Here is a 13,774-nt window from a genome sequence, read left to right on the forward strand (position 1 = left end):
TTGTTTCATTATTATCATTATCTAGAATAAAATGGTTAATTCTTTCTATAATTTGTTTTCTGGTCCTCTCATTTTTTAAAATGAAGTTAATTCAGTTTCCAATTTGTTCTGGGTCTTTATCTCCTTGGCCCAATATTGCATATGACTTTTATTGCATTGTGATCTGAGAAACATGTATTCACTATTCCTGCCTTCCTGTAATTGATCATTAGGTTTTTATATCCTAGTACATGGTCAGTTTTTGTGTAAGTTCCATGTACTGCAGAGAAAAAGGTATATTCCTTTCTGTCCCCATTCAGGTTTCCTCCATAAGTCTACCATATCTCATTTTTCTAACAATCTATTTACCTCCTTTACTTCTTTCTTATTTATTTTATGATTCTATTTATCTAGATCTGAGAGTGGAAGGTTGAGGTCTCCCACTAGTAGTTTTGCTGTCTATGTCTTCCTGAGGTTCTTTCAGCTTCTCCTCTTAAGAATTTGGATGCTATCCCACTGGATGCATGTATATTCAGTATTGAAATCACTTTATTGTCTATGGTACCTTTTAGGAGGATAAAGTTTCCTTCCTTATCTCTTTTAACACTATCTATTTTTGCTGCTGCTTTGTCTGAGATAAAGATTGCTACCCCTGCTTTTTTCACTTCAGCTGAAGCAAAATATATTTTGCTCCAACCTTTTACCTTTACTCTATGTATCTCTCTGCTTCAAATCAGTTTCTTGTAAGCAGCATATTGTAGGATTCTTGGTTTTAATCCACTCTGCTATTCCCTTAACATTTTAAGGGAGGGTTCATCCCATTAACATTCAAAGTTATGATTACTAATTCTTTATTGCCCTCCGTGCTATCTTCCCTCTGTTTGTATTTCCCCCCTTCCCCCCTTATCCATATTCCCCCCATGTTTTCTTTCTGAATACCACCCCCTTCCGTGTGTTTGCCCTCCTATATCACCCCCTTTCCTTTCTTTCCCCTTTGCTTTTTTCCCTTTTCCCTTTCCATCCTTTTGTTAGTTCCCCTTTTTTCCCCATTCCCCTTCCCTCTCTCCATCCCCCCCTTCCCTTTTCCCCTTTTAATACTTGAAAGGTCAGATGTTTTATAAGTTAACTGAGTATGTGTAGGTTGACTTTAAGCCAAGTCTGATGAAAAGAAAATTCAGGTGTTTCTCATCTCCTCCCTTCTTCTCTTCTGTTACCATAGGTATTTTGTACCTCTTAGTGTAATGAGATTTACCCCATTCAATCCCCTCCTCCTCCTGTCTCTTTCCTGTCCCCCCTTTTTAAGGAAGTAGTTTTTTTTTTAATCATTCTATCTGAGTCACTGAAAATTCTGACTATCTGTCACTTCTAGCTAATTACATTCTATCTAATGGAGTTAAAATTTTTGAGAGTTTTTAGAGTCTTTCTCCCAAGTGGGGTTAAAGCCAGTTACATCCCATTAGATAGCAGTCTCATGGATAGATCATGAATGTCCATCATTTCTGGCTAGGTATATTCTCTCTGTTAGAGTTATAGTTCTCAAGAGTTATGAGAATCTTTTTCCCCATGCTGGGATATAGCCAGTTTCAACTTATTGGATAGTAGTTTTTTTTTCCTTTTAGCACCCCACCTTTTTTTTATTTTTACCTTTTCATGTGTCTCTTGGACCTCCTGTTTGATGTCCAGATTTTCTATTTAGCTTTGGTATTTTCATCAGGAATTTTTGGAATTCTTCCATTTAGTTAAATGTCCATCTTTTTCCCTGGAAGAGAAGGCTCAGCTTTGTGGGATAGTGGATTCTTGGCTGCATTCCAAGCTCCCTTGCTCTTCAAAATATCTCGTTTTAGGCCCTTCGATCCCTTAATGTGGATGCAGCCAGGTCCTGCGTGATCCTTACTGTGGCTCCTTGATATTTAAATTGTTTCTTTCTGGCTTCTTGCAGGATTTTCTCTTTTATCTGATAGTTCAGGAATTTGGCCACAACATTTCTTGGTATTTTCATTTTAGGATCTTTTTTCTGGAGGGGATCGATGTATTTTCAATAACTACTTTGCCCTCTGGTTCCATGATATCAGGGCAGTTTTCCATCACTAGATCCTGTAATATTAAGTTCAGGGGTTTTTTTTTCCTCATCAATGTTTTCAGGAAGTCCAGTAATTCTCAGGTTGTCCCTCCTTGATCTATTCTTGAGGTCAGTGGTTTTGTTGATGAGGTATTTTACATTTTCTTCTATTTTTTCTATTTTTTGATTTTGTTTAACTGGCTCTTGCTGTCTCATGGAGTCATTAGTTTCTGTAGACTCCATTCTTTTTTTTAGGGAGGAGTTTTCTTAACCTTTTGCAACTCCTTTTCCAATTGGTCAATTCTACTTTTGAAAGACCTTTCCATTTGACCAATTGAAGTTTTGAGAGAATTATTTTCTTTTTTGCATTTCCCCAGTTGAGGATCTGAGAGAATTATTCTCATTTTGTATTTGTCCAATTGATGATGTGAGAGATTTATTCTCATTTTGTATTTGTCCAATTGAGGATCTGAGAGATTTAGTCTCCTTTTGTATTTGTCCAATTGTATTTTCTAAGGATTTGTTTTCTTGATGCAAGGTATTAATTGTCTCTCCCAAATTTTCCAATTGATTTTTAAACTCCTTCCTTATTTCTTCACGGAAGTCTTTCTGTGCTGGAGACCAGATTGTATTCTCCTCAGAGGTTCCAGGTTTCTCTGAGTTAGTGTCTTTTCCTTTCAAGAATTTTTCTATGGCTCCACCTTTCCGCTGACCCCTCTTCATTTTGCTAAGACCTTGAGTTGGGGAGGGGCTGGTTCACAGGGGCTTGGGATTGCTAGAGGCTTTACTCACTGAATGCAATTTCTCTGGCTGGCCAGTTGGAGGTGCTGGTTGCTGTCTCTGGAGTGTCTGTGACCTTGATTGAGGCCTTGTCCCATTGCTTGAAGGGAGGAGTTGGAACTATTGAATTTTTTTGCCTTCAATCTGTGGTGCCCTTTACCCTGGCCTGAGGTCATTCCTCTCTCTCTATTGTCATCTGGGCAGGTTCTTCTGCTCACACACCTGTGCCTGAGGCAGAAGTAATCTGTAATTGTTGTTCCTGGAAGAGGCCTCAGCTGCAATGGAGGTGTGGACTCAGAGTTCCTCAGACCAGAGGATCCCAGGGATGGTGTCCGCAGCTCTCCCAGAACTCTCCCCCCAGCCCTGTCGGCAAGCTCCAGAGGGACAGCACCAACACCAGTGCCTCTGCTCCCTAGTTGACTCAAGCCCCTGCTGTCTAGCCCCATTGCTCATCCAGCAGTTCTCAGGCCTCTCAGGCTCCCTGGCTCCAATTCAGCTGCTAATCTGGGGCTGATCCTCTGAGCCCAGATTTACCTACCCAAAACTCGGCCAATGGTGCTGCAGGAGACAAATCCTGAGGTAGATGTTCAAAACCCTTTCTGGGTTTTGTGGATCGGATTTCTGTTAAGAGGTTTATTTCATGTGATAGATGGGGAAAGATCAGGAGACTTTAGAACTGTGCCTGTCTTCTCTCTGCCATCTTGGCTGGAAGTCTATAATACGTGAATTTTAATTAGTGAATTGGTAAAGAGAATAGTAATTTTTATCTTGACCAACCACCATTGACTCAGGGAACAATCTTACTTAGTAATCCATGTACAGTTATACATTTATTTGCTTTCAGACAGGAGACATATATTTAACAGTGTATATTGCAAATTACTAGTCTTTATTTTTTTATTCTTTAAAATTTTTTAAACACTTCAAAAATTTTTGAATTTCATATTCTTTCTTTGCCCCATCCATTGAGAAGACAAGCAATATGATATCAATTATGTGTTTGAAGTCTTGCGAGACATATTTAGTTATTAGGCTTGTTGGAAAAAGAAGTCCCACCCCCCAAAAAAAATAGAAAAAAAGATAAGAAAAGTGGGTTGCTTCAATCTGTACTTAGAGTTCATGAGTACTCTCTCTGAAAGTAGTTAATATATTTCATCATGAATCTTTTAGAATTGTCTTGGATGTAGAATGACAAAGTCTTTTACAGTTAATCATTGTTAAAATATTCTGGTTCTGCATAGTGTTCTGGTTCTTTCTGCTCACTTCATTTTGCTTTAGTTCATATAAGTCTACCAGGTTTTCCTAAAAATATCTTGTTCATCATTTCTTATAATGTAATACTATTCCATTGTTTCCTAAGTAATGGTCCATCTCTTCATTTTTCCATTTCTTTGCCATCACAAAAAGAGCTCCTCTAAAGATTTTTTTTAAGTTTTATTTATTTAAGGTAATGGAGTTAAGTGACTTGCCTGTGGTCACACAACTAGGCAATTATTAAGTATGTGAGGCCAAATTTGAACTTAGGTCCTCCTGACTCTAGGACTGGTGCTCCACCTAGCTGCCCCTCCTCTAAAGATTTTTGTACAAACTAGCCCTTTTCCCTTTTGTTTGATCTCAAGACATAGTGGTCAAAAAAATTTGCTAGGTCAAAGATAAGTAGGGGTTTTTTAGCCCATTGGGCATAATTCCTAATTGTTCTCCAGAATGGCTGAATCAATTTACAACTCTTCCAGCAGCATAATAGTGTTCCAAGTTTTCCACGTCCCCTTCAGCATTTGTCAATTCCATTTTCTGTTATGTTATCCAATTTGATAGGTGTGAGTGATATCTCAGAGTTATTTTAATTTGGATTTTTCTAATCATAAGTGATTTGGAGCACTTTTTTCATGTGACTATAGAAAACTTTGATTACTCTGTCTGTAAACTGCTTGGGTATTTTTATAAATTTGCCCCTGTTCCTTACATATTTGAGCAATGAAACTTTTATTAGACAAATTTTTAAATGTTTTCCCAGCATCCTGCTTTCCTTCTAATTTTGACAGCCTTCTAATTTTGTTTGTAAAAAAGTCTTTTAATTTTTTTACTTTTGGCTTGCTCATTCAAGTGATGACTTTGAAATATAACAACTGTAAGAAATAATGAGTGTAAAAAATGTAAAAAAGCATGTTAACATGTTAGCATGTTAATAAGACCTGATTCAATGAAGCAGAGTCAAAAACTATACAAAATGACTACAACAGTGTAAACAAATGGAACACACATCAAAAATGAATGTTGCAAAAAGAATAATTTTATGTTATCCATTTTACTTCACATGATCCTCTTTATCTCTTATTTTGTCATAAATTCTTTACATTCAAGATATATGGAAAAGGAAAGGAAATTTTTCTATACTCCTAAATTGCTTATGATATCTTGCTGTATCATGTGAGATGTTGGTCTATGCTGAGTTTCTGCCAAACTGCTTTTCAGTTTTCCCAGCAGTATTTTTTCCTGGCAAGTTTTGCCCATTTACTTGGATCTTTGGGTTTGTTATGATTGACTATGGTCATTTATTTCTGTTTATTGTGTACCTAATCTGTTTCATTGATCAACTGTTCTATTTCTTAGCTAGTAGTAGATATTTTGATGATTACTGCTTTGTAATATAGAATTGCTATTCTTTAAAAAATCTTAGGTTTTGAGAGACTTGTATACTTGTATAAAAAAAACTCTTAATTGTATTTTGTGATATTGTTTCTTATTTTCTTCTGTGTATTTTTTGGTTATTGTTAATCAAAGATCTCAATTAGCAACATAAATGTATTCAAAAGTCAAATTTTTTTCTTTTTGGATTCAAAAATGGACTTTTTTGAGGGGAAGGCTAGTTTTCTTCCTAGAAAAAAAAGGATTATGAAACAGTGAATCTAACATTAAATTTATCAATTTAGTACCAATACGTTTGTGACCCTTTCTGAATTTTTTTCTTGTCTTTTCTATGCATTTTAAAAAAATGTTTCAGTGACATTTTTTATATTTTACGGCATTATCAATTACCCCCCCCCAAAAAAAACACAGTTCTCCCAGAGTTAAATAATTTGATCAGAGATAAGTAACTAGCCTAAAGTCACTCAGGTCATATGCAAAGCATTTTGCACACTTGTAAGATAGTATAGAAATAACAGTTGTTCTTTGTTATCATATATAGAGCTACTCTCACAATTGAATTATTTCCGTCTGTTGGGTGTATGAAAAGACATTGTTTTGGTAAATTATTTGGGAGTTTAGATAGCTGGTTTACATGTTAGAAACATCTATAGTAATTCAAAACAGATGTCTGCATTGCCCATGTCTGAAAGAAAAAAAATATAAATACACACACACACACACACACACACACACACAAATGTTCTTCATTCTGTACTTTTGAGTATGTCATCTCTCTGGAGTTGGGAAGTAGTCCTCTGGAATAATAGGTGATAAGAATTTTCATGTCTTTCGAAGTAGTTTGCCCTTGCAATATTGTTTTCAATGTACAAATTTATAAATAGAATTGTAAATATTTTTGTACATTCTTACAGTTTGTTTTAATGAAATTTATTTTTGTACTCCACTGTATGTGCATGTAGATTCCCTCCTTTAACTACTTCAAATGAAAGTGAATTTCAAGTGTCAATTATTCTGACTTTCTTATTTCTGTAAACTATTTCTGTGCCCCAATTAGGAGATGATTTTTCCTAGCCTTCTTTTCACTTTCCTCTCCCTAGTGTAACTACTCTTTCCCTTTTCATTTTTAAAAACTCTTCCAACAGATAAAAAACTGTTCCCAGGATTTCTCTTCATAATATTTTCTCATTGCAATTCCTGCTAATATGGTTCAGAGGGACACCTAGTCCTTTATCATTGTTTTTCTCAACTTATGTATTTGAACTTCACAGTTTCTATACCAGTCTGCTATTTTCATCAGGAATGTTTGGAAATCTGTTTCATTTAAGTTCAGTTTTTTGCCCTATAGAGTTATACTCATTTTTTTTCAAGTCAAGTTATTCATGACTATTAACCTTTCTTCTTTGACTTCTGGAACATCATATTCTAACCCTTTCCAATTTTTACAAGAATGACTGCTAAATAAGTTGTAGATTTCAGAAAAACCCCTTCATTGACCACAAAAGAGAACTTTTGATAATCTAGTTCTGTTCTTTGTAGGCTACTGAACACAGGATTAGCCTCAGAGTTGTTGTCTAGGAATCATTGTAAATAAAGACCTGTCCCATACCAAGACCTTCTCACATACAAGCCATGTGTTTGTCTTGACAGACTCCCAGATATTTTTTTATATTCAGTAATAGTTTTAGATGTAATTTCTTTCTTTGTCTTTTCTTGCTGAGTTTTGTTGACAATATATGGAAATGCTGATGAATTATGAGTTAATTTTATATCCTACACTTACTAAAGTTAGTTCAATTAGTTTTTGTTGTTGACTCTTTAGGGTTTGCTGTGTCAACATTACATATCTTCAAAAAATGTTTTTGTTTTCTTTGTCTATGCTTATTCTGGATTTTTCTTGTTTTATTGCTATGGGTCAACACATCTAGCACCCAATTGAAAAGTAATTGATAGCCTTCCTTTCTTGGAAAGGCCTCTAATTACTCCATTATATAGAATATGTTTGCTTGTTTTAAAAATAGGTGTTCAGTATGGATGACTTGTATTTTGTCAAAAGTTTTTTCTGCTTCTAATAATAAAATTACCTGATATTTGCTCTTGTTAATGTGGTCACTTATGATTATAATTTTCTTAATATTGAACCATTCTTTCAGTACTGGTATAAGTCTAATCTGATCAATATATATTATCTTTGCAATCTATAGCCTCCTTTGCTGAATATTTTATTCAAATTGTGTCAATATTTATTAAGTTTGAAGCTTTCTTGCTCTTATTTTTCTTGGTTTAGGCATGAAGACCTTAGGAATTTTTATTTCCTATTTTTTATTTTCCTTTTTTTCCCCAAACAGTTTTTAAATGTCTTAGAGAACTCAACTGTATATCCCTCTGAACTTGAGTATTTTTCCCCCACTTTGGGAGCATAGTTTCTGGCTTGTTTAATATGTATGCATCTATTTCATATATATTTGTTCACTTTTTTCATTTTTTGATAGTGGTTTATCTGTTTTCTCTTTCAAAAAAACCTGAATAAATCTAAATAACAAAAACCTGAATACCAGATATCTTTAATCTATTCTACCTCTTTTCTGTAAGTAGAATTACATTTATTTTTAATCTTTTTTCTTGACATTTTATTTGTTTTCCAATTAAATACAATAGTAGTATCTACTTATCATTTTTTGAAAGGTTTTGAATTTTACAATTTCCCCCCTTCCCTCCCCCCAGAAGGTTGTCTGATAGTCTTTACACTGTTTCCATGCTATACATTGATGTAAATTGAATGTGTTGTAAGAGTAAACATAAACCTCTCTCCCTGCCCCCAAGAAGTTAAGAAACCTCAAAAATAGAGAGAAAAAAAAATGTACTTCAGTGTGTGTGTTCAGATTCCAGTGGCTCTGTCTCTGGGGTGAGTTGCTTTCTTTATCATAAGTTCACCAGAGAAGGTGCTTCAGTATTTGTCCCACAGTTGCTATTACTAGCTGTACTTCCATTCTATTCCTCCACAATTTCATTTGTTCTAATCTCTCTCTCTCCTTTTATCTATCCACTGTGCCACCTAGCCGCCCCTGTCCCCTAAATTTTAATAATAATTTCAAAAGGAAGGAAGAGGGGCAGCTAGGTGGCACAGTAGATAGAGCACCAGCCCTGGAGTCAGGAAGACCTGAGTTCAGATTTGGATTCAGAAACTTAATACCTAGCAGTGTAACCTAGGGCAAGTCACTTAATACCACTGCCTTGCAAAAACCAAAAAAAAAAAAAAAAAAATAGAAGGAAGAAGAGAAAGGAGTAAAAAAGAAGAGGAATATAATAAGAATTGATGAAGATGATGATGATTTTATGATAAATTGTTGGTACAATGCGTAGAGTGACCCTGAGTTTAAATCTTGCCTAAAACACTTTATAACTTTTTTTATTAAAGATTTTATTTATTTTGAGTTTTACAATTTTTCCCCTAATCTTACTTCCCTCTGCCCACCCCCCACAGAACATAATTTGTCAGTCGTTACATTGTTTCAGTGGTATACATTGATCCAAATTGAGTGTGATGAGAGAGAAATATCCTTAAGGAAGAAACATAAAGTATAAGAGATAGCAAGATCAGACAATAAGATATCAGTTTTTTTTCCCCTAAATTCAATGTTACAGTTCTTGGTTTTTGTTCAAACTCCACAGTTGTTTCTCTGGATACAGATGGTATTCTCCATTGCAGAGAGCCCCAAATTGTCCCTGATTGATGCACTGATGGAATGAGTGAGTCCATCAAGGTTGATCATCACCCCCATGTTGCTGTTAGGGTGTGCAGTGTTTTTCTGGTTCTGCTCATCTCACTCAGCATCAGTTCATGCAGATCCCTCCAGGCTTCCCTGAATTCCCATCCCTCCTGGTTTCTAGTAGAACAATAGTGTTCCATTACATACATATACCACAGTTTGCTAAGCTGTTCCCCAGTTGAAGGACATTTACCTAATTTCCATTTCTTTGCCACCACAAACAGGGCTGCTATGAATATTTTTGTACAAGTGATGTTTTTACCCTTTTTTATCATCTCTTCAGGGTTTAGACATAGTAGTGGTATTGCTGGATCAAAGGATATGCACATTTTTGTTGCCCTTCAGGCGTAATTTCAAATTTCTCTCCAGAAAGTTTGGATGAAACACTTAATAACTTAATAATCACCTAATTAAGCCTCAGTGTCCTCAACTCTAAAATTGGAATAATGATGGCACCTTCTTTTCAGGGTTGTGTGAACCAAATGAAACTCATGTAAAACTCTTAGACTATTACCTGTCATATAGATTCTATAAAAATAAAATTGTTAACTAAATTAACTTTAGGAATATTTGTATTTTAAGTATTTTTTCAATAAACAACGTTTTGAGATTTTATTTTTTAGTCTTCCCTAATTTTGTAAATAAGCTTATACTTTTTATATTCAGTGTTTTATATTTAATGATTAGATCTATAATTTTTATTATTATTATGGTGAAGAATCTCCCTGTACCAATGCAGCTTGACATATTGTCTGTAAATTCTAATCTTAAGAGTATTGCCTAGAGCAGAAAAGTTAAGCTGTTTGCCCAATTTTACACAATCAGTTTATGTCAGAGGTGGGATTTGGGCCTAAATCTTCCTAAATTTCAAGTATCCACTCTGCCATACTATTATGTATTTTTTATTTTTTAATTGTTTTAATTATTTTTAATTACCCTTCATAATCTTTTAATCTTGTTTTGTCTTTCTTCTTCCATACCGCCATCTCACAAAAATGGTATAGAAATAAAAGTAACAAACTTTAATAATCTATAACTGAAATGCTCTATACTCATTTCTCTGCCTTTGTTTCTTTACCAACTCCAGACATCTATGTCTAGTTCTTCTCCTATCTTTTTAATTCTCCTTTATTTACCAATCCATCAAAGCCTAAGATTTTTTTTTTGTTTGTGATTCTTAGCTATTCCCATACCATTCAGATAGCCACCATCCCAGTTCAGATCTGGATCACCTTTTCCCTAGGTTCTTTTAATAACCTAATTATATTCTCCGCCTTAAATTCTTACATATAGGTGTCAAAATGATATTTGTAAAGCACAAGTCTAATCATGTCATTTTTCTACTCAAGAAGCCTCATTGGTGTTCTATAACCTATAAGATAAAAAACAAACTTGTTATTTGGCACTGAAAGTTCTTCATCTTTCTTATCTTACTCCACTTCTTTTTATACATTGATCACATATTAGTGTAGCTCATTACTCTATCTCATGTTAACTGACCTGTGATCTAATTCCTTTGTGTGGTATTCTATCTTGCCTCTATATCATTCTACCAGGCTTTTCCCTCATGCCTAGGGGATGCCTAGGGTGCCCTTCTTCATCAACTTCACATCTTAAAATCCTCAGTTTCCTTCAATGCAAAATTCTGGTACCACTTTTCCTGCAATTGATGTATCCTTCAGCTGTATCTCTTAATTTAACAACCAATCAAACCTTTGTATTTATCTGTATGTTTCTTCCCAAAGTGCTTTACCATTTCCTGCTCCAACTCATTTTACAGATGAAGAAATTGAGGCAAACTGTTTCTTGTGACTTGTCCAGGGTCACATAGCTATTTAAGTATCTGGGGCTAGATTTGAACTCAGGAAGATGTGTGTTCCTGACTCCAGGATCTGCACACTATGTAAACTACTTGCCTATCTGTGTGACATGGGCAAGTCATTTAACCTCAAGTTTTCTTACTGTAAATGAGAGGATTGGCCTGGATGGTGATTGTAGAACTATCTTCTTTTCCTAGATGAGTGATTTTACCATTGAGTGGATTTGTCAATTTGTATCAAACCCTCTGAAATTTGTCTAATGATGTTAACTTATATTTACCTAGTGCTTTGAAGTGCTTATAAAAGGTACTTTATAACAAACCTGTGAGACAGGTAGGGCAAATAAATATTATGTCAGCTTTACAGATAAGGAAATTTAATTTCTAAATGGTTAATTGTATTTGATCATCCAGCTAGGAAGTTGGGATTTCAAACCTGGGCCTCCCAACTCCAAATCAGGTTTATCAACTATACCAGAGTCCCTTTCTCCCAACAAGCTAGCATTTATTAAGTGCCTACTGTGTGCCCTTTTCTGTTTTGTACTGGGTTTATAAAGAATGAAATCATTCCCATTTTTAAATCATCCCTCATTATGTTCTTTTTTTATTTTTCTTTTTATCCACAAGGCAGTGGGGTTAAAGTGACTTGCCCAAGGTCATACAGCTAGGTAATTATTGTGTCTGAGGCTGGATTGGGACTCAGGTCCTCCTGACTCCAGGCCGGTGTGCTACCAGTGCTACCGGCTACTGTGCCACCTAGCTCATTGTGTTCCAATGAGAGAGACCACAAGTACATATATTAATATATATGTGTGAAGACTTTACAGAACAAATAGAAATATAAAAAAGATAAGGTAGTTGGTAGGGAAGAGTCACTTAGTTGGGGGATCAGGAAAGACTTCATGTGAAAGGTAATATTTGGGATATATGTTAGAAAAGGAGAGGGATTCTTTGAGGTAGAGGCAAAAAGGAAAGCATAGGAGACAGTCTTTGCAAAGAGATAGAAATCAGAGTTGGAATACCATGTATGAGGACTACAGAGGCCAGTTTGGTTGGATCTCAGTATATTAGGGAGTATAATGTCCATGAGTGATGGACATAGGGTGGAATCAGTTTGAGAAAGTTTTTAAAACTGAAAAAAGGAGTTTAAATTCAGTTCTAGAGGCAATTAAGTTGTAGCCAAAGTTACAAACTTGAGAGCTTAGAAGAACTGTAATGCCTTCAATGGAAACCAGTTTAGAAGTATGAGTTTAAGGGGACAATTAATGAGTTCTAGTTTGGCCATATGGTGTTTGAGATATATACCAGGCAGCTGGTGATAGGAATTCTATAGAACATTACAGATTTATCACAAATGCTGAAATGCCAGACTCACCTATACTTTTTTGTTGTTGTTGTTTTTGCAAGGCAATGGGGTTAACAGACAACCAGGTGGATTAAGTGGGCAACCAAGGTCACACAGCTCGGAGATTGTCACAGGTCCTCCTGACTCCAGGGCTGATTCTCTATCTATTGCACCACCTAGCTACTTCTCACCTATACTTTCTTTTTTTTTTTTTTGCAAGGCAAATGGGGTTAAGTGGCTTGCCCAAGGCCACACAGCTAGGTAATTATTAAGTGTCTGAGACCGGATTTGAACCCAGGTACTCCTGAGTCCAGGGCCAGTGCTTTATCCACTACACCACCTAGCCGCCCCCTCACCTATACTTTCACAAAAACCTTTGCTACCACTCACCAAGAATTCTCTTTATTCAGATCTTTTTATTTCCCTTTCTTTCTGCCTCTCATTAAAAGATGGATATGGATAAGATAAAATAGGTATTTATTTAATTTAAACAGAATTCTAAAACCTAGAACTCCTACCAATTCAAATTGATACCTCTGTTAACTAATTTTTTTAACACATGATTTGATAAAAGTGTTTGCAGAAAATAGGAAATTTTGCATAACTTTTTAAGGGAAAAATTTTCTTGTCTTGAAGCAGACTAATAACAGTTAATGTTATTAAACACCTAAATGTATAAACATTTTCTTGTCCTAGTGAAGAAGTTTAATTTTAATTTTTTTTTCTTTACTAGATATCAGACATCCTGAAGAACTCTCTCTCTTGAAAAAACCCAGAGATCCAACAAAGAAAAAAAAGAAAAAACAAGATGACCAATCTGAAGATGAGGCACTTGAATTAGAGGGACCACTAATAACTCCTGGAACAGGTAAGAATTTGAGGGAGAAGTGAAAGTTATAGAACTGCCTTTGTGGTATTTCTGAGTCCATCTTATTTCATTTCATTCCATTGGTTAAGTTTTGTTTTTTTTTTTCTTTCTTAGTACATGCTATTTTTAATATTAAAATGATAAAAAGTATGATGCATGCTTGAAGAATGTTATTAGCCTTAAAATAACTAAAACTTTTCAGCAGCATACAATTTTCATTGATATTTTTTTTTAGTTTTTTTTTTTTTTTTTTGCAAGGCAAATGGGGTTAAGTGTCTTGCCCAAGGCCACACAGCTAGGTAATTATTAAGTGTCTGAGACCGGATTTGAACCCAGGTACTCCTGACTCCAGGGGCCAGTGCTTGATCCACTGCGCCACCTTAGCCGCCCCTTCACTGATGTTTTTTAAAAAATCCTCTTAGTCTTGCTCATTCTTTTCTGTTTTCACTAATCTAGATGAAAAACATTACTGTAATACTGAATATTTTTGTTTATAGCAAATGCCTGA

The 13,774-nt window shown here is 35.2% G+C and overlaps 1 protein-coding gene across 5 annotated transcripts in view; it reads left to right on the forward strand.

The window, feature by feature from the left end:
• The window catches only part of FERMT2 (FERM domain containing kindlin 2), a 127,265-nt gene that overhangs the window by 38,071 nt on the left and 75,420 nt on the right, over positions 1–13,774 (forward strand). For all 5 annotated transcript variants that reach the window (XM_074213332.1, XM_074213333.1, XM_074213334.1 and 2 more), the window contains exon 4: positions 13,132–13,266. In XM_074213332.1, the coding sequence (XP_074069433.1) occupies positions 13,132–13,266 (135 nt within the window). The remainder of the gene's footprint in view (positions 1–13,131; positions 13,267–13,774) is intronic.

The sequence above is a fragment of the Macrotis lagotis genome, chromosome 1, assembly GCF_037893015.1.
Source record: "Macrotis lagotis isolate mMagLag1 chromosome 1, bilby.v1.9.chrom.fasta, whole genome shotgun sequence".
Taxonomy (NCBI): domain Eukaryota; kingdom Metazoa; phylum Chordata; class Mammalia; order Peramelemorphia; family Peramelidae; genus Macrotis; species Macrotis lagotis.